Here is a 19,691-nt window from a genome sequence, read left to right on the forward strand (position 1 = left end):
CCAAGGTGGGTCAGAGGTCAGCTTACCGGAGGTCCTTTGGGGCCAGGAAATCCATTGGGGCCCTGAGGCCCAGGGAGACCCTAGAGACAGAGCTGGGTTGAGTCAGGAGAATGGGGAGGGGTGCTGGGCAGGGACACAGCTTCCTCCCTGGGGTGAGAGGGAGCTGGCCCCACTCGGGCTCCTTGGGGAACACTGGGAATGGGAGACTCAGGCGACACTCACCCTCTCTCCAGCGGGCCCATGGGGGCCATCACCACCTGATGTTCCCTGGGGGGGAAACAGAGTCAGAGAGTGAGAGCAACTGTGTTCTAGCCATTTCCAAGGTCAGAGGATCTGAGGGGGAGCCGGGCTAAGGGGCAGATGGTGGATGGAGCCCCGCTAAGACCACTAACCTTAGCTCCAGACTTCCCAGTGGCGCCTCGGGGTCCCCGCTGACCCCGTGGACCCTAGAGAGAGGGGAGAGGAGTTGTCAGAAAAACCCAAACACACCTCTTTGGATCTTAAGCCACATGTCTCTCCCCACTGCACTCACCGTGGGGCCCCGCTCTCCCCGAGGCCCTGATTTCCCCGACAGGCCCTGGTGGGAATGAAGCAGAGACAACACATCACCAAGAGCGTGACTCCCCACGGAGCCACTCCTCCCTCCACACCCTCTCCCTCCCTCCCAGCTTACCCGGGCTCCCTTCTCTCCACCGGCTCCAGGAAAACCAGGAAATCCCAGGGACCCCTGGTGAGGAAGGAGAAGGAGAAAAATTAAGAAGTCATGAAATGAAAGGCCTTAGAAAGAGCCCAGTGGGGTCAGGAGAGGTGACGGACGCAGTGGTCTGGGAGACCTGGGCTCTGCCAATAACTAGGTGGCCTTGGACAAACCCCTGCTGCTCTCTGGGCCTCTGTTCCCGCATCTGTAGAATGAGGATGGGCTAAATTCTCTCTAGGGTCCCCTGCTGCTATCAGTCTGTACTTCCTGGAATCAGGGGTCAGGGAAGGGAAAAGGAGGAGGGGCACAAGTGGGATGTAGCATCACCTTGGGACCCTGGCGTCCGGGGTAGCCAGGCAGACCAGGAACGCCCAGCTTGCCCTGTGGAGGGACAGGGAGCAATGAGGAGCAAGAGAAACCCAGATACCACTCCATCCCTGGAGACCCCAGCCCTCCGAGATGGGAGCCCCCACCCAGCAACGCTCCCCACAAAACCTCCAGCCCCTGGCCCCTCATCTCCCGCCCCATGGGCTGCCCGGCTTTTGTAATCTCTCCTTCCTGAGAGTGGATTTTCCCCGACTCTAGTGCTGGGATCTTGCCTCCCCCGTGTCTGGAGACTGAAGTCTGCAGCTCCGTCAAGTCCTTCCGGGGCTGTGATCTAGCCCTGCCTACATGTCCACCTAGCACAGGCTCCTGCTCCACCAAGACCAGTCCCCTTGCAGGCCTCCACACACCATGCTCGGGACGGCCTCTGCCCCTCTGCTCGTGCTCTGCACCACCCCATGCATGCACCCCTGAGGCAGCTGTGGAGCGAGGTTGGGAGCAGGGATTCTGCAGCCTGACTGCCTGGGCTCAAATCCTGGCTCTGCCCCTCACTGGCTGTGTGATGACAAGCATCTTAACCTCCTGGTGCCTCTGCAAAACCTCTGCAAAAGAGGACTGTAATAGTGCCTGCCCCCAGGACGGACAGGACAAGTTAGCACAGTGCCTGCTCGCGGTGAGCACCCGGTGAGTTAGCACTCACCTCCTCCTTGACTCTCTCCCTTCTCGGAACTCCTGCTGCTCTGAGTCCAGACACATTTTCACCCTGCCTTGCCCCTACAGTTATCCTATGATGGCCTCAATGCCTTGTCCCCACCTCTATGCTATGTAAACTCTTCATGACAGGGACTTTGCCTTCTTATACATGCCTCCTCAACCCATCAGTGTCCAGGAAGTTCCATATAAAGAGAGGGGCATAATTAATGCATGGTCATCTTCAATTGACTCGCGGACTCCAGCTGTCGGCACCCCACACCACCCTGATCCCAGGGCCCAGGCCCTCCTCCCCTCCACGTGCCTAGAGCATGCAAGCACAGATCCCTCATCCCCCGTCACCTTCTCGCCCATGAGCCCAGGAGGCCCAGGGTCTCCAGTGGGTCCAGTGCGTCCCTTCGGCCCCTCGGGACCATCCTCTCCCCTGGAACCAGGGACGCCAACCTCGCCCTGGGTGAGAGGATTGGAGAGGTGAATGTCTGGGACTGGGGGTGGGGGCTGGGCCCCAAGAGAAGAGGTGGACCCCACTGAATGGGGTTGGGAGGGGTCCCAGAAGCTATTGCAGACAGGGAACCTCACAGGGGCAGGGAGAGCATTGTGATTCGAGGGCTCGTGGGACACAAACTGTGGGGTTGTCATCCTGCTGGGATCAGGCTCTAAAGGGAACAGAGCACTGGAGATGGGGAGTCCAGGGTACAAAGGAATAGGCTGGTAACTGGGGGCTCCAGAGTGGAGGATCTTAGGACTCAGAGTTGGGGGCCAGTGTGGGGGTTTCTACTCACCCTGTCGCCTTTCACGCCCACGTCACCTTTGAACCCAGGAAAGCCATCCTCGCCCTGAGAAAGATGGGGTGAGAGGACACCATAGATGGTGGAGCGTGGGGGTTTAGAATGGCAGATTTCAGAGAACATGGGTGGAAGGGTGGATTTCAGGAGCTGGAGGGCAGCGTGGGGCAGGCTGGCAGGAAGGAAGTGCGGAAAAGAGATGGGCGGACGGGTTGGTGTGGGGCAGCATGGAGTGCTGGGAAGTTGGGGGCACATTGCTCACCTTTTCACCCTTATGACCCTTCAGACCCCGAATTCCATCCACACCCTAGAATTAGAGGGGGACACAGAGACAGAGAGATGAGGGATGGAGGTTGGGTTGGAAGGACGAGCTCCTAAGACAGCAGCCGGCTCCCCAGACCACAGTCCTTTATCTCCCAGCCTGGTGGTCTGTTACCTTGACACCTCGAGGTCCTGGGTATCCTAGAGGACCCTGAGGTCCCGATGGACCCTGGAAAAAGAAAGAGAGGCATCTATAAAGGGGTCTCAGGGTGTCGCTGTGGGGGCCTCAGAAGTGGGAGAAATGGAAGTGACAACCCTGGAGTGGGGACAGGGTTACAGGGCATGGGACTAAGAAGACAAGGAAATCCCAAGGGCTTTGAGGCCCCAGGGTCTGGCTGCGACTCCTTCAGGGGGTGAAAGGAGGCATAGAAGATCTCACCTGGTTTCCTTTGGTGCCAGGGGGACCTTCCTTCCCGGGGTGACCCTGGGGTAGGTGAAGGAGAATGTCACCACTGGCCCCTGTCACCTTCCCTGCACCCCTCCCTAGGCTTCTTCAACCCAAATTCTCCCTGTGACATAATGAAGCTGACTGACCATGGGCAGGACCACCAGTGACCTCCCTGTGCAAGGGACACACGGTTTGGATAGTCATTGACAGCGCTTGGAGGTCACTCACTGGGGGTAGGGTCAAGGTGAATTTGGATTAAGAGGTGGGAGGCCACTCACCGGGGGTCCATCTGAGCCAGGCATGCCAGGGAGCCCTGGTTTCCCTTGAGGACCCTGCAGGCAGACGAGGAGGTTCAGGGTCACCAGAGGGGTCAGGTCTGAACACGGCTAAAGTCCCAGTCAGACATTTAGGGCCTTCTCTACACCCACCCCTTGGCACATTCCCTGTCCCCCAGATCACTTAGTCACTTACCTTCTCTCCATGAGGGCCAATGGCACCCTGGGGCCCGGGGAGGCCCTACACACAAGGAGAGAGAAGTCACAGGGGCCCCACAGGCGTGGGCCACTCTCCTCTCCAACAAGCATCCCCCATTCAGAGCATGAGCAGTAAAGGTTTGAAACCCTTAATTTCCTATCCCCATCCAGGGTCTGACCCACTGTGCAAGCCCAGGGGAAGTCACTAAAGTTGGGGAGGGGGTAGACAGGACCACTCACCTGGGTCCCAGGAGTGCCCTGTTGTCCAGGAGGTCCTGGCTCTCCCTGGGGTCCCTAGAAACAGGCACCAGACATGAGTCAGAAGGAGATGAGAGATGGTAACAAACAGGGTGGAGAGCTGAGTTCCAGAAGGGACAGCCAAGAGGGCAGGAACCAGAAGCTGGCAGGGGCCAAAGGGGTGCCAAAGGGAACAGGACCCTGGCAGGGACCTCGGGGGCTAAAGATCGGGTAGGGTCTCCATGCCCATCACTCACCAAGCTCCCTTTGGGACCATGGGGACCATCCATGCCTCGGACTCCCTGAAAGATGAGAGGAGCGTGAGCAGGCTGGAAGGGGGACTGGGGCCCTGGAGGGACCTGTGGTTTCTGAGAGACCCCGCCATTCCAGAGGGTGGGACAGGACAGGGCAGACGCACATGAGTCAGACCTCCAGTTCATCCCAAACCTAAACAAGCATAGCTGGCCCAGATCTGCAGGGCGTGGGTCTGTGGGTCTGTGGGTTTGTGGGTTTTTGTTTTGTTTTTCTTGAGGATGTTTTTTGTTTTTGTTTTTGTTTTTGTTTTTGTTTTTTTCGGCTGTGCTCAGAGCCTTTGGTGCACTGCACCATATGGCCCTGCAAGGGCACCTGGAGGTGAAGGCTAAAGGGGGGTAACATGGGGGCCAGGGAGGGGAGAACTGAAAGTAGGGGAGGAGGGAGGCAGTTAGGAAGGGTAGAGAGTTGGAGAGGGCAGGGGTAAGGTCAGGGTCAGAAGTCACTTACCGGGGGTCCAGGAATACCAGGTGGGCCTTTGGGGCCAAGAAGACCTCGAGGTCCCTGCATTCAGGTGAGGGGAAGATTTAGCAGCAAGGGTGAGAGAAAATGTGTCTCTTTCGTGCCAGTGTCCCTCCTCCGGCATCCCCAGAGCCCCCCTCGTTAACCCGGTGGACACTCACCGACTCTCCAGGCAGCCCCCGAGGCCCAATCTCCCCATCGTCTCCCTGGAGGAGGAAGACAAGGTGAAGCAGCCTCGTCTTCCACACCTCTCCCATACTGAGCCCCTGCCCTGGCCACAACACTTACACGCTCTCCATCCTCACCAGGGGGCCCCGGAAGACCCTGGGCACCAGTATCACCCTGGAAAATGGGCAAACAGTGAGAGGGGCCTCAGAGCCCCCAATACGGGCAGACACTGACCCTCTTCAATTAACCAACCAATTTCATCCCTTGAGCCCCTGCTGGGACCCTCAGCCTCCTTCCCTTGCCTTGAGATCCCTACCTCCCTCCCCTCCACAGAAGACCTATCCCTCACCAAATACCCTACCCCCCAATATACTCACCCTGTGTCCCTTCTCTCCAGGTAGCCCTGGGAGTCCATCAAAACCTCGGTCACCCTAGGGGGGAAAGAGGCACCCAAATGAGGTCCTGGCCCTTTTCCCACCCACCCCTCCCTACTGTGTCCTGTGAAGAGGGGCTGCTTCATGGGGGAAACTGGGGAACTTGGTCACCCCCAGAGAATGAATGAGCCCAGGTGGAGCTGGGAGCTACAGGCATCAGAGTGGGGCCCCAGCCCGTTACCTTCACTCCAGGTTCTCCAGGCATCCCTCGGGCGCCATCCGCACCCGCTCGGCCCTGGAGGTGCAAGGGAAGTGTCAGAGCAAGCGGCGGCACAGTCCTCCACGCTCCATGCCTCGTCTCCCACCCACACCCACCCTACCCCCTAGTCACTCACCCTTCGCCCAGCCTTGCCGGGAGGACCTGTGAGGCCCTGAGGTCCTCTCGGGCCCTGGTGAGGGAGAGGCAGGGGTGGGGTTAATGGGCATAGACAGAGGGGGAGACACTGGGCTGGGGATCAGATGGGTGGGAGTATCACCTGAGGTCCTAAGTCTCCAGATTCTCCTTTCAGACCAGGGCTCCCAGGTTGTCCCTGTAAGAAAGAGAGGGTGGCTATGTTGAAGGACACACCCACAGTGACCTCAAAGCCCTCCCTAAAAGAAGTGAAGTAACTTTCAAATTGGTCCCTTTACAGAACTATCCATACCCCCACACACAAATAAAGGATCCCCTACCCCAACACCCCACTCACTCACCAAGGGTCCTGGGCGGCCTGTATATCCCATGGGACCAGGGGGTCCACGGAGCGCCAGCTAGGGAAGCAGGGGCAACAGCAGAGCTGAGGAAGAGGCAGCAGGAGAACACCCAACCCCAGGACACCCTCCAAATTCGCCCTTCCACCCCTAATCCTCATTCCACTGCCCTATGTTCTCCCCAACCTCCCTCTGAGCCCCAAACCAATCCAGACGTCCCCTGCCCTACATTCACTCCAACCTGCCCTTCCAACCCCTCCTAGAGTCTTCCTTTCCCACCATACCCCTCCCTCTACCGAGATCCCCTCCAGCCCTACTCACCCGTGCCTGCTGCAGAATCGCCTGGGCCTGAGCCTCCTGGGCCGCCACCACAGGGCCCTTGTCACCCCCACCACTGCCAAACCGGAACTGAGGGGCAAGGAGAGAAGGCCCAGGTTCTCTTCCAGGAAATTCATGTGACCCTCCCAGCCAGAGGGTTCATCCAGCATTTCTGCCCCATCTCCCAAGTTCTGGGACACACCCCACCCCCACCCACCCACCCCCCTGCCCTCCTCCAGTGTCTCCCATGAGAAGTTTTCAGATGATCACTTAAGAGGTTTTCAGAAATTCAATTCCTGTCCTCCTCCCCACCTCTCTAGCCTCTTCCTCCCAAAAGATTCTCCTTTGGCTCTAGACCCCCTGAAATACAGGCTTTTTGCCTGGTTCTAGAAGATCCATGTTTGGTTCTAGGTCATCTAACGAGGCCCTAGTCCTCCACCCCAAAGATCAATCTCTTTGGGTTGATGCTATTTAGAGACCTCCTTAGCTTTCCTGACCTTCTGGTTCTTGGTGACACAACACAATTCCCCTGCCCTCCCATCAGCCCATTCCAAAGCCCAGAAGACAACTCACTGGGAGCATGAGGGATGTGCCAGGAGGGCCAGGGGCCCCATCCGATCCAGGGAGCCCTGCTCGGCCAGGGGGGCCCTAGAGTAAGAAGAGAATGAGAAGGATAGGGTGACAGATAGGGGGATGTTAGGGTCCTGGCATCATTTTGAAACCCTCCTCAACAGAATAAATGTAGACTTCCCTAGATCTTTCCTGAACCACCCCATCCCCTACCTCCATGGAGAATAAGGGTGAGACACCAGACTCCTCCGTTCCCTAACCAGAGTTTGCCCTCCTGTCTGGGTTCTGGGGAGCACAACAGCCCCTTATTCATTAATCAGTCAGCTAATGAGAAATTACTGAGCACGATACCCCCAGTGGGAACTAGTGGCTCCTCTGCAGCGCCCCCCCCCCCACAGGACATTCCCATACCCTCTCGCCAGGGTCTCCAACTGGGCCTGGGTTGCCCTGGATGCCAGGTGGACCAGTCAATCCCTGAAGAACAAAAGAAGAGGGAGTCAGGTTTGGGTGCTCAGATAGAAGAGGGGTCTGTGGCTGAGGGGTGGTCTCTACAGAAGAGATCTGGGGATCTGGGAAGCTTTGATTGGAAGAATGCTCCTGAGTTCTGAGAAGGAGGCCCGGGCACATGTGGTGAAAGCACAGATGAGTGTGTAGGAAAGGTCTCTGAGAAAAGAATGGAGGCTAATGGGTCACAGCTAGAACTCACCGCAGGGCCTTCTGGGCCAGGGGGCCCCTCCACTAGCATACCCTATGGAGTCAAAGGTTAAAAGTCAGAGACTACAGGGCTAGCACCTCTGCTTCTTCCCTTCTTCCCACCACCCTCAGCCTAGTGACCAGTGTGACTTACAGGTTCCAGCACTGCGGGCTCCCCTTTCTCTCCCTTCAGCCCCCGGGGTCCACGGGCAGTCTGAGGGAGACACACATGTAACCCCCAGTGGGGCCCGTGAGCAGCCAGAACACCAAGACTGCCCCATCCCAACTCCCACCTTCATTCTCAGGTCCTCTGGAGACTTTTCTGACCCTATCACCAAATCCCCCAGCCCTCCCCCAAGACTCCCTCTTCAGAGATCTCCCAGGCCTGCCAAGGAGACCTCAGGGCTCCCCACCCTCCCACTTTCCAGGCCCACTTCAGCAAACACAACCTCCTCATCTCCCTGAGAACCTCCTTCAGGAAGGTCCCTGCACCCTTTCTGGGATTCCAAACCCCTTAACCTTCCCAAACCATCTTCTGGAGGACCCCAACCTATCCTTCAAACTTCCTCTGACCCTAGAGAACCTTAGAACCTTAAGAAATCTTCAACTTCCTTACCCTTACCCCAACCCACCAAATAAGACTCTAAAATTGTGGATAGATTTTTATTTGGTTTGTGGGGAGGGCATGGATCCATATGAGAATCTGATGTAATCTATGGAGTCTTTCTCAAGAAAAGGAAAAGTATAAGCGCTTATGCACAGAATTTTACTTAGAATTTCAAGGGATTCACAAGTTAAAAACTCCCCAGAGATTAAACATCCCCACTTTAAGTAGATTTAGAGGGTAGTCCCCACTGATATCCCAAACTCAGATCTCATAACTGGTTTTTGGAAAACTACAGCTCTTGAGCTCAGCTACTCAAGCCCCAGAGCAAACCCCCACAAGTTCTCCTACTTCCTCTCCCAGCAAGGATGCTACACCCTCCCTCTGGCCCTCATTTATACTCCAAGCCCACCAGTTCCCTCTCTTCCACACTTCCACTCAGATGCCTACCCCCAACTCTAGGGCCAGAACCAAGATAAGGACAGGGAGAATGGAGGACATTCACCATCACCCCCAACTCTCTCAACAAAGATCCTCTGAATGCCCCCTCCACCACCATCCTGACCAAACAGTAATGATCAATTTCCAAATTCTCCCATATTCCAGATCAACCCCAAATTTCCAGAAAGCAGCTTAAGGGAAAGGCAGCAGAGGGTCAAGCATGGCAATATTAGAGAAGAGAGATGTGGGATGAGGCAGGAGAGTAGAGGAGACAGCTCCAACTGCAAGGTAGGCAAAAGATGAAATGGAGTAGACAGGAAATATCCCAGCTGACGGGGAGTGGTTGAAGACATGGGAGACTATTAAGGGAGACAGAACAAAGGAACAAACACTTGGAAGCAAGAATGATACCAAGGCCAAGAAAAATTAAACACGGCCAAGATGGCTAGAAAATGAACTGGACAAACAGGAAGTGGTTGGACAGACAGGAAGCAGCCAAGGAAAGAGGATCCAGGAAGTGGACCTTCAACAACAACATGGCTACCATGACCAAGAGAGAGAAGAAATTCACAAAACAGACAGAAAGTGACTCCCTGGAAAGGAGATTATGACAATGAAAGGCAATTCTTCCAGAAAACACAAACATCAAGGCTAGTACACAGGAAGTGGCCATGATAAACATCTAGGCCCACAATGGAAACGTTATGATTTGGATGACCTGCGACACACAGGAAAAGGCTTATTATCAAAGGAAATTATCACAAGACAGCATGAAAGACTAGAGCCAAAACACAAATAATAAGTCCCTTTCAGTCCAATCTGACACAGTCACCAAGATGGATGCCATGGCTGGAGAAGACAGGAAGGGACAGATAGGAAGTGGCCCATAGGTTAGAAAATGTGACATAGGACATTAGATCATTTGGCAGCAACAGAGATAAGAAATTGTTTTGACAAAGAAGAAATGATGAAGACAGACTGAAAATGGACACAGGGTAGGGGCTTATTGACCAAAAGCTTTATTAAATCTAGCTTGATTGAGACAGGAAATGGCCAAGAAAGACAGGAAGTAACCATAGGATAAAAAAAAACAGATTACAATTACCCTAGGCAGAAGGATCCATAACGAGTCACAGGGTAAGAGATTTGGCAAAGGAAGGCAGGAAATAATCTTTTCAAGCAACATACACATCTTATGTGAACAGAAAATGGCAAACCACCATTGGGAAGTAGCTCACAGCCAACAGACAATAATCAAAAACAACAGGAAGCGATTGTTGTAGCTCCCACTGGAAGTCAAGAATGGAAGAGGAGCTCCTTTCACTTACGGCTCCTGAGTGTGCTGTCTCCGCAGAGAGGGCAGGGCCAAGCTCCGTCTCCTCACGATAATCGTCCCCATAGCCATAGGTGTAATCGTAGTGCCCTGCTGGGGGCTCTGTGCCACCCTCCCCATATTCCTCTGTCAGGAACCTGTCGGCTGTGGAGGGGATCTGGAGATCTGTCTGCTCCTTCCCGGGGATGGGGAGGGAGAGGGGTAGATGGGGGCATTAGGGCTGACAGGAGGTGTTCCCTGGACCCCAGGGTGTGACAACTTCTAGCCCAAAGGATTCTGAGGGTAATCAGGACTGGAGTTTTTCTCCCAAGAAGAGCGAGGGGAGCAGTTGTATAGAAAGGAGATGGCCATCAAAGGCCCCAAATGAGGAGGGATGTCCAGAAAATGGGCCTGGTGGGAAGAAACAGTGGATAACAAGAAGGGTGGCCGGAGGGCTGGACAGAGTGGATGATCCAAGGACATAATGATAGACAAAGGAGCCCAGGGAATGACCAAAGAAATGGATGGAAAGACTGGGAGAAGAGAAAAAGTGACAGCATTGGACAGAAAGTGGCTCCTGAGAACAGAAATGTGACATAGAAAGTAAAACCATTTGGGCCGGCCCCGTGGCTTAGTGGTTAAGTGCGCGCGCTCCGCTGCTGGCGGCCCGGGTTTGGATCCTGGGCGCGCACCGATGCACCGCTTCTCCAGCCATGCTGAGGCCGTGTCCCACATACAGCAACTAGAAGGATGTGCAACTCTGACATACAACTATCTACTGGGGCTTTGGGGAAAAATAAATAAATAAATAAATAAAATTAAAAAAAAAAAAAAAGTAAAACCATTTGACACCAACATGGGGAAGAGGTTACTCCAGAATCAAAGAATAATGGAAAGAGACATAGACACTGAAGAAAAATGGCTATAGTGAGAGAGACAAGCAGACCGATAGATCTGGAGTGGCCAGAAGACAGAGGCCATAAATGGATACAACAAAGAGCCCTCCGGCCCGAGGAGGGGCTGATTCATCAAGACGACAGGGGGCCAGGAGAATGGGTCACAGGTGCCCACTGCCCCCAGCTGGGGTGAGGGTGGGGGATGGAGTTACCTCTTCAAGGGGTGGCAAGGGGCTTGACTCCAGGATTCCTTCCTCTTCACCTGGGGTGGGGTCCTAACCCCAAGGGGAAGGGGGAGAAGAGCAGCGTGGGGTGAGAAGGAAGGAGAGAGGTTAGCGGGAAGGCAGGCAAAGCAGCACCTTGTGCCCCCTGAGGGCCGTGTCTGTCTGTGCTGGGGGGGTGGGGGAAATCTCAGATCTTGCAGCCCCTTTGGAGCAGGGGACGGTGGGGAGAGTGAATCTCCGAAGTCATAGATGTGTGGGGGCAGAGATCTGGATGCCCCAGCTCTACCTGTCGGTAACCGCTGCCTCTGGTCCTGGGGGGGGCCCGGGCAGTGAGGGGAGCTGCCTGCCGAGCTGGGCGTCGGGAGGGGGGAGGCTGGCCCCGTGCTGGGCCAGAACCTCCAATTCGAGAGGGCCTCTGGCCTGGTGAGGGGGATGCCTGCCGGGCCGCTGACCTCTTGGCAAGTGGGGTAGGCTTTCGGGGAGGGGTCCGACGCCCCCTGGGGGAAGGGGGAGGCCTGTGTCTGGGGCTCGGAGGCCGCTGCAGCAGAGAGACATGGGAGGGTGCAGTGAGGAAACTCCCATAATCTAAATATAAGGTGTCTCTCCCTACAGGTAGGAAGGGGAGGAAGGTGTCATAGGAGATGTTTGCAAGGGCTGGTGGGAGGAACAGGAGAAAGGAAGGGGTCCCTCAAATTTACCTGATAATCAGGGGTCGTCCCCGCAGTCATCACATCGTAATAGGGGGGCTCGTAGTCATAGTAGAGAGACTCAGTGGGCTGGGGTTGGGGATGGGGCAGGGAGAACAGGGAGGAGGGGGATGGAGAGGGTGGAGTGGGGGAGGGAGGGGGGGAGATGGTGTGGGAGTTGGGAAACAGGGTAGGTGTGGAGTTGGGAAATAGAGAGTTGGGGATGAAAGGAGAGAGATGGGGAGAGGGGGAAAGGGGGGATGGGTCCCGCATGTGGGACAGAAGCAGACATGATTAAGAGATTGACCCCCCCCAACCTTCAGACCACCAACCCCAGATCATATCTGTCACCATAACAATCAGACTCCGCCCAATCCAGAGTGTCCCTTCCCTTTCCCCCACTACAGCTCCTTATCCTGCACGTCCGCATGCAGGAGGCCAGAGACCCTGCCCCTACACTTCCACAGACCCACCACTCCTTTGGGATTCCCTCTGTCTCCTACTCTTTCCCCATTTCTCAGCTAGGTCTTACCATTTCAACTTCTTTCTCCCTGTTTCTGTCTCTCCCCTACTCTGCTCTCTCATCCTCCCCCCTCCCACCCTGGGCTCCCCACTCTCTCCCAATCTCTTAATTCAAGGAAGGGACGGGAAACCCAAAGACACAGTTCCAGGAAGACTGGCAGAGAAGGAGACACAAGGAGGGGACACAGCTCCCAGCCATGAATTCTTCATAATGACTCTTTTTATTTTTAAATGAAAATAAAAAGGTTGATGAATGAGGACTGGGAGGAGGGAGTGATGGGAATAGGGAGGTATGGTTGGGGAGGGACACTAGGGAGGAGGAACAGGGGCCCAAAATAGCACAGGGAGCTCTGGAACACTGGGGGAATTCCCCTGGGGAGATGTCTAGGTGTCTTCCCTCCCTGGGGTGTGCTGTGGTTTGGGGTTCACCCAGCTCCCTCACCTGTCGCTGGGGTTCCTGGTTTTGTGGCCTATGAAGTCTTGATGGTTGCTGCTTTGGGGACCTCTGGGTTCTGTGAGACTGTTGTTTCTGAGGCCTCTCCCTCCAACCCCCCTCACACTCCAGCTCCTTTTGTTCACAGGATTCATAGGCAGCTTGTACCCCTGGAACAATGACAAGCTCCTGGACATCACCCTGCAAAGACATGAGGAAGAAACACCAATGGAGGGAGGCAGAGAGGGCTTCAGAGAGAGACAAAGGGTATAGTCTGGGACAAAGAGTAGGAGGCCAATCCCAGGTAAAACCATAGGATGGGAGAAGGTCTTTATCAGCCCTCCCATGTGCACAGCCCTTTTCAGTTTTCAAAGGACTCTCTCATTCCTAATTCCATTGGACCTTCACAACAACTGGGAAACTCAGTAGAACAACGGTCATTATGCCCGTTTTTCAGATACATTCCATTCAGAAAAGCTCAAAGAGTCAATGACTGGCCCAAGGTCACTCGCAGTGGTAGAATCAGGACTAGAATTCAAGCCTTCCAACTCTAAATTCAACATTCTTTGCCTACCCCCGGCCCCTGTGGTGACATAGGAGCATTTTTACAGGGGCTTCTGGAGACAGTGGCCCAGCCTTAGTTGCTTTGACCTTCCAATGGCAGTGATGATGAGAATTCTTGGGACCTCTAGAAAAGAGGGAGCACTTCTGAATTCCAATGGCATTTATTTGTGCCCACACATGATGCTTAGCCCACCCTGCCTTGTATTGTACTTTGGGGATATTGTTTCATCTCCAGAGCAGAACTGGGAGTTCCTTGGGATGACAGAGACCTTATATTACTCTTCTGTGTTCCCCTTGGCACTGAGCCAGCAGATATTCAGAAAATGTTGACTGGCTGGGTGAGTGGATGGACAGATGGATGGCTGGATAGATAGGTGGGTGGGTGGGTGGGTAAGTAAATAGGGGCTCAAATGCATGTCCTAATGGGAGGGTTTATGGAGGGTGAATGAATGAATGTAAGTAGATTGGTATAGTAGATAACTGGAGTAGATTGTTGGGTAGATAAATGGGAGGTACAGAGTAGATGGAAACAGATTGGTAGGTAGGTAGACAGACGGAAGTGAATGTGGATGAATGAATAGTTGAATGGGGAGTGGGTGGGTGAGGAGACGGGTAGGTGAACAGGTGGATGGATGCATGCATTCTTATACGCATGGGTAGATGGAGCGGGTGCGTGGATGGATGAGTGAAGAGATGGACGGTTGGGTTAAAGAGGATGGATGGATGGAGGGACAAATTTATAGATGGATGGTTTGAAGGAGGAAGTGGCTGAGCAGGGGAAGGATGAGTAGGTGGGTAGATACAAACCTGAATGCTTGAGTAGGTGGGTGTGTAAATGGATGGATGGGTAAATGGATGGGTGAATGGATGGGGTGGGCAGATCAAGAGATTGGCTGAAGGGATGGATGGATGAATGAGTGGACTGATGAAGACTGAGTGACAGAATTAGTGGCTGTGGACAATCCCACCATATAAGTGGGCATCTAGTTCTCCTACAGAGAAAATTAGCCCCGAGGAGAGGAAATGGAAACATAAATTCATGAGAGGGAAAATGAAGGGCTAGGGCGTAAGAAGATGCAGTACTGGGGCCAGAAGAGGAGTGGACATAAGATATGAGACCAGAAATCACTCCCTTCTCTGATTGCTCTGGTTACCTCAAAGACTTCTTCATCCAGGATACGGGCACCAAAGATTATCACTCCATGGGTGTCCAACACTGGACGAGCACTTCGGGAGAGGGGCCGGGTGACTCGCTTCTTGCAGTCAACTATGAGAGTGACAGACTGGCCCTTCACAGCCACAGCCACGTGGTGCCACCTGGTCACAGGAGGAGAGGTTCAGTGGTTGACTGAAAGAGGGAAAGTCAACAGGGCTGGGGAGAAGTTGATGGAAGGGTTGAAGCCAATGAATAATAGAAGTAATCAGAGCAGCGACCATTTATTGAGTGCTTACAATGCAGCAGGCACCATGCAATAATTTTCTCATTTGAGTCTCATGGTTCTATTATCCCTATTTTACAAACATAGAAACCGAGGCTCAGAAAAGTTAAGTAACTTCCCCAATGTACAGGCTAGTGCTACAGACAAGGATTTAAACTCTAAAGCCCAAACTCTGGGCTAGAAGTGACTGAAGCTTGGGCAGTGGGTAGGTGAGGTGTGGCCAAAAGGGTAGGCAAGGTTTCCTAGGTTGGGGAGTGGGGCTTCTGGGGCAGTGGCTAGAGGGGAGTTCCTGAAAGCATAGGCCAGGCAGACCAGAGGAACAAACTGACTTACTTGCCATCTGCTAGGCTGAGGCCTCGGAAGACGGGCTGAGCCGGGGGTTGAGGCCGTCCGGTCTGGTCCTCATACAGGAAGCGGACAGGTCGGCCAAGCTCCAGGCCCAGTTGTCGGACACCCTGAGCACTATAGAGAGTCAGGAGGGGAGCCTGGAGGCCAGGACGGGTTCGGATAACAGTCAGCAGAGAGAAGTCTTTGGGAAAACCTCCTGGAACCCAAGAGAGACACACACAGGTGAAGTGAGAGGCAAAAAGAGCCATAAACCCCTTTCCTTCTGGTGTCTGATCCCAGACCCCACCCCACGACCTCCCCGAGCTACTCTACCATGTCACCCATACCTGGGAAGAGCTGGCGGGTGGGTGCGCTGAGCTGGGCGGGTCGGGACACTCGGTAGGCCACATCAGCTGGACAGATGCCTCTTGCCCTCCGGACACCATCAGGGAGGGAGGGGAACCTCAGGGCCTGGAGTACATCCACAGGGGGTGTACCTGGGAGAGTCCATGAGGGTCAGGGGAAGGGACACACCCTCAGAAGGGCCTAGATAGGGGACCTTTGGCATCTAGAACTCAGCTTCCTGGGGCTCAAACTCCCTGGAAGGCAAAGGTCACCTCTCCCTTACTTGCTCCTGAATGAGGCCTGAATGGAAGGGAAACCAGAGTCACCTGGAAAAGGGCAGTGTTGGCCCTGTGTTCAGCTCCATGCCCAACACTGCCCCTCTCCCTCCTAGTGTCTGTCTCCCTCATTCTTTCCCTATCTCTCTTTCAGCCCATGAATCTCTCTCTATTCTCTCTTAATATCTCTCTCAACTCTCCAACGGTCTCCCCTTCTCTCTCTCACTCTGTCTCTTCCTCTCTTTGTATCTGTTTGTCTTTCTGTCTCCCTGTCTCTTCTGCCTTTCTCCATTTCCCTCACACTCTGTCCATCTTTTCCTTTCCCTGTCTTTCTCCCACTCTCTCACTCCCTTTACATATCTCTCAATCTCTGGCCTCTGTCCCGTGTCTTCAGCACAAACAACATCTGGGCAATCGATCATCCTGGGCACGGGAGATGCAGGGGGGCCACCAGGGAGGGAGCAGAGAGGCAGCTCTATGGAGTGGGGGCTTCAAGCTGCTGCAGTTCTCATGTTTAGGGGGGTGGGGACAACTCCGACCATGCAGAGGGAAAAAAAACAAGAAAGAGCCACCCCAGGAGCCTATGCCCCTGGCTTGGGAAATGGGCTGGGGGGCGAGGGGGGAGCCTGAATCTGCCACGCGGAGCCGGAGCAGGTCCAGGGCCCTGAGCCACACATCTGTGGATCCCATCAGAGTCCTCGCCCAAACCTGGGCAAGCTCCCTACACCTGGAACTTCGACCTGCCCCCCCACCCCTACCACCTGGGATCTAAAGATTCAAGACCCGGGCCACCAGCCCTATCCACCTAGACCTCAGCTTCCTAGGGCTCAAACTCTTGGGAAGGCAAAGGTCACCTCTCCCTCACTTGCTCCCGGATACACATACTTCTCACACCATCGGCTCCAGATTGGAAAAATCCCAATGTTCCAGCAAAACTTTCACAGAAGCGTGGGGCAGGGCAGGGGCCAGAGCGATCAGGAGAGCAGAGCTGGGTGGGGTGGGTGAGGTGGGGCGGGCAGGCAGAGAAAAGGCCCTTTGAGTCCAGGAGCCGGGAAACCACGGCCTTGCCCCCCCCACCTCCCCGCCCCAGCCTGGCCCCCGTGTGTGGCAGCTCCGCAAACACCAACACACAAGGGCTGCTTTGAGAGACGAAGGGAGAGGGAGACAGAGACACAGAGACTCACAGAGACCCCAGGCCAAGGAGACCTCAGAGGCCCCCACCCTCCATCAAAGCCCAGGAGAGTACAGCTCCATCCTATAGACGACCTAGGCACAGGTCTGCCCACCCATCTTCCCACCTCAGGCCACATATGTACCCCACTGTCTCCGGCCACAATCTGCCTCACAGGCTCTCCACTGGTAGCCCCATCACCCTACCAACCACTCTACTACCTCTGACCCCCAAAATGCCCCCATTCTTTACTCTTATGAACACCACACTAACCCATTTCCCTATGGAGTCTCACCTTGACTCATTCTGTCCCCATATAAGAGACAGTCATCCCAGCCATCTCCCTGCCTGCATGCTGGAGGCTCCCTTTTCCCCTAAGAAAGACTCCTAGAGTCTACAGACACTGCACACTTCAATTTCTTGTCCTGAGCCTCACGCTCCTCACATCTTGGAAGTTCTTCCTTCTGTAATCTAATCTAAATCCTTTATGCTGCTATTCTGACCATTTTCTCTCCAGAGCAGAGAAGACATGAATAATCAATTTATGTGCAAATCAGCCTCCAGTGTTTCCAGAAGTAGGGGGCTTGCTCCAGCTTGCCTAGGACCCAGGTGCTCCCAGCCCCCTCCTCTCCAACATCAAATCCCCTTTCCTAGGAGTCAGGACTTCTGGATCCTGGGAAAAAGAAGGAAAAGATTGGGGTTGTGGACACCAGGGTCCCAGGGGAGCCTGGCTGGCCAGAGGGGGAGGGGTGGGGCAGGAATGCAAAGAGTTGGCTCCTGCCTCAGACACCTGATCCCGGCCTGTCCAGCAGCCGTCCTGTTGGCAGCCAGCCCCAGTGCTCCCCAGAGCCAGCCGCGTGGCAACATCGAGGGCACAGGGAGGGGGGAAGGGGATCCTGTCAAGGAAGCCAATGGGACAAACAGTCCAGGTGTGCCTTCTTTCTCTACTTACTAGTCTCTGCTCTCACAGATGCTCCCCCCTCACTCCAGAGATATAGACAGAAAGCCCAGAGGACGTACACTCACCCCTCACCCATCAACACCAGCATCTACTCCCCCACCCCAGCACTGGCTGGACCACACGGGCAGGCACTGGCCATCTTTGGCTCTCCCCAGGACCCCAGCATCCAGCTCCACTCATGGCTCTCTAAGGTGAGCCTCCACTTTTCAGCCTTACCTGCCCTACCCCAGTCACTTCAAGGAGGGAAAGAGATCTTTCCTCTGGCTCCAAGGAACCCAGGTGTCCTGCCCTCTAGCCTGGACCCTTGATCCCCCAGATCCCCTTGTCAGACTCAGAAGCTCTGCCCCAGGCAGGCATCAGCTGTCCCCTGCCCAGGGAGTACTCAGAGCTCCAGCCTGACTCCGACAACCCGGGCGTCGGGACTGCTCTTACCTGCCCAGGCGGGGCCTGCGCTCAGCCCCAGCACCAGCGGTACGAGCAGGAGGAGGCGATGGCAGCGGCTGCACCGCTCCATGGCTGGCGACCAGAACGCCGGGTCCCAGGGACCCAGGGGCAGCCGGAGGCGCTGGACGCCCGGAGGCTAACAGGAGAGAGGGAGCAGGCTGTGAGCCTCCGACGCCCGGCCCGAAGGAGGTCAGAAGCTGTCGGGTGGCGACAGCTCTCAGCGGCCCAGCTCCATGTAGCCAGGCGCCGTCGGGGCTCCGGCGCTGCTCCCTGCTCGGTGGCCGCCGCTCCTGTTTGTCCCCGGCCACCCCGGCGGCCCAGGGCCCCCACCCCGCCCCCGCCCCCGGCCCAGCCCTCGCCTCCAGCCGCCCGCCCACAGCCACCGAGGGGAAACCCCACCCTCGATCACCACCTGGTCGGGAGGAGGTGGGGGGGCGCGCGGAACGGGAACCCTCCCTCGCTGACCCTCGGACTGCTCTCCCTGGCTCCCCTGCAGGTACCCAATGGCTTGTACACTGGGACACTTTTTTCGGGAACCCCAATATCTCTTCCCCAGTCCCTTCCTTTTCTAGAATCCAGACGTCCAGTCACAGCCCCCCCTTCCCTCCCCCTTGGGGTCCCAGAGCCCCCTTTCAGCAGAGTCCTAGGCGGGATTTAGGGCACAGTGGGAGGAGAGAGGCGGGCCTGGGGGTCGCTACCTCCCCCCACCATAAGGTCTCCATAATTATTTCTCCTCGCCCTGCCCCGTGTAATTACAGAGCCGGCCCGGGGCAGGGGTATTTATAGACAAGGCTATAGATAGCGACTAGAGACCAGCAACACGACGGCCACAAGGGGGGCTGGGGGTGTCGGTTAGAGGGGAGGCGGAGAGAGGCCAGAGACTGGACAGACCCATGATCACAGGCTAATCAGATCTGAGGAGACGAAAGGGGGACCGACGAAAGGGAGTCCGGGAGCCCAGGTGGAAAGAGACCCGGTGGACAGATGAGGGGCAGTCGACGCTAGTTGGAAAAGTCCGGGGAAACGGGGTCACCCAGGGACGAGAGGCCGCCTCCAGGCGGGCAACGCCTGAGGAGGCCGCCGCACTCGGCGCCCAGTGCGCCCCCACGAACGGGCACGGCGCCGGGTCTGCCCGGAGCCCGCGGCGCGGCCGGAGAAGACGCGAGCGAGCCGAGGCGCCGCCGCCCGCTGGCGCTAGGAGGGCGCAAGCGAACAAGGCGCCTTTGAGAAGCAGCCGCCCCCCTTCCTCCTCCGGCCGGCCCCGCCCCCAGCCTGGCACACCCTCTTCCCCCCTCCCCGACAAAGCGCGCCTTGTGTCTCCCATCCTGCGCCCGCCTCTCGGGCCCCAGGGAACCGCGGCGGCGGCGGCGGCGTCCAGGGAGAGCGTCCGGAGCTCCCGGCCGGATACCCCCACCCCCATCCCGAAGCAGCGCTGCCCCCCCCCCACACACACAATCACCTCAG

The 19,691-nt window shown here is 55.9% G+C and overlaps 1 protein-coding gene across 2 annotated transcripts in view; it reads right to left on the minus strand.

Moving 5' to 3' along the window:
- Nucleotides 1-18,496, minus strand: part of COL11A2 (collagen type XI alpha 2 chain) — a 29,651-nt gene extending 11,155 nt beyond the window's left edge. The window contains exons 1-36 of one of the 2 annotated variants that reach the window (XM_004424287.3): nucleotides 18,216-18,496; nucleotides 15,379-15,528; nucleotides 15,038-15,248; nucleotides 14,420-14,582; nucleotides 12,711-12,902; nucleotides 11,759-11,836; nucleotides 11,049-11,111; nucleotides 9,957-10,136; nucleotides 7,738-7,797; nucleotides 7,597-7,638; nucleotides 7,302-7,364; nucleotides 6,894-6,968; nucleotides 6,324-6,410; nucleotides 6,006-6,062; nucleotides 5,789-5,842; nucleotides 5,648-5,701; nucleotides 5,494-5,547; nucleotides 5,256-5,309; nucleotides 4,999-5,052; nucleotides 4,872-4,916; nucleotides 4,699-4,752; nucleotides 4,194-4,238; nucleotides 3,940-3,993; nucleotides 3,698-3,742; nucleotides 3,505-3,558; nucleotides 3,218-3,262; nucleotides 2,954-3,007; nucleotides 2,780-2,824; nucleotides 2,515-2,568; nucleotides 2,075-2,182; nucleotides 1,025-1,078; nucleotides 674-727; nucleotides 533-577; nucleotides 393-446; nucleotides 223-267; nucleotides 27-80 (exon numbers count right to left, since the gene is read on the minus strand). In XM_004424287.3, the coding sequence (XP_004424344.1) occupies nucleotides 27-80; nucleotides 223-267; nucleotides 393-446; nucleotides 533-577; nucleotides 674-727; nucleotides 1,025-1,078; nucleotides 2,075-2,182; nucleotides 2,515-2,568; nucleotides 2,780-2,824; nucleotides 2,954-3,007; nucleotides 3,218-3,262; nucleotides 3,505-3,558; nucleotides 3,698-3,742; nucleotides 3,940-3,993; nucleotides 4,194-4,238; nucleotides 4,699-4,752; nucleotides 4,872-4,916; nucleotides 4,999-5,052; nucleotides 5,256-5,309; nucleotides 5,494-5,547; nucleotides 5,648-5,701; nucleotides 5,789-5,842; nucleotides 6,006-6,062; nucleotides 6,324-6,410; nucleotides 6,894-6,968; nucleotides 7,302-7,364; nucleotides 7,597-7,638; nucleotides 7,738-7,797; nucleotides 9,957-10,136; nucleotides 11,049-11,111; nucleotides 11,759-11,836; nucleotides 12,711-12,902; nucleotides 14,420-14,582; nucleotides 15,038-15,248; nucleotides 15,379-15,528; nucleotides 18,216-18,297 (2,682 nt within the window). In that variant the 5' untranslated portion in view covers nucleotides 18,298-18,496. The remainder of the gene's footprint in view (nucleotides 1-26; nucleotides 81-222; nucleotides 268-392; nucleotides 447-532; nucleotides 578-673; nucleotides 728-1,024; nucleotides 1,079-2,074; nucleotides 2,183-2,514; nucleotides 2,569-2,779; nucleotides 2,825-2,953; nucleotides 3,008-3,217; nucleotides 3,263-3,504; nucleotides 3,559-3,697; nucleotides 3,743-3,939; nucleotides 3,994-4,193; nucleotides 4,239-4,698; nucleotides 4,753-4,871; nucleotides 4,917-4,998; nucleotides 5,053-5,255; nucleotides 5,310-5,493; nucleotides 5,548-5,647; nucleotides 5,702-5,788; nucleotides 5,843-6,005; nucleotides 6,063-6,323; nucleotides 6,411-6,893; nucleotides 6,969-7,301; nucleotides 7,365-7,596; nucleotides 7,639-7,737; nucleotides 7,798-9,956; nucleotides 10,137-11,048; nucleotides 11,112-11,758; nucleotides 11,837-12,710; nucleotides 12,903-14,419; nucleotides 14,583-15,037; nucleotides 15,249-15,378; nucleotides 15,529-18,215) is intronic. The other variant, XM_014782843.2, reaches the window with a different exon arrangement.
- Between the last annotated feature and the right edge of the window lie 1,195 nt (nucleotides 18,497-19,691).

Source organism: Ceratotherium simum, chromosome 13, assembly GCF_057802395.1.
Source record: "Ceratotherium simum simum isolate JZ-2026a chromosome 13, ASM5780239v1, whole genome shotgun sequence".
In the NCBI taxonomy this organism is placed as follows: domain Eukaryota; kingdom Metazoa; phylum Chordata; class Mammalia; order Perissodactyla; family Rhinocerotidae; genus Ceratotherium; species Ceratotherium simum.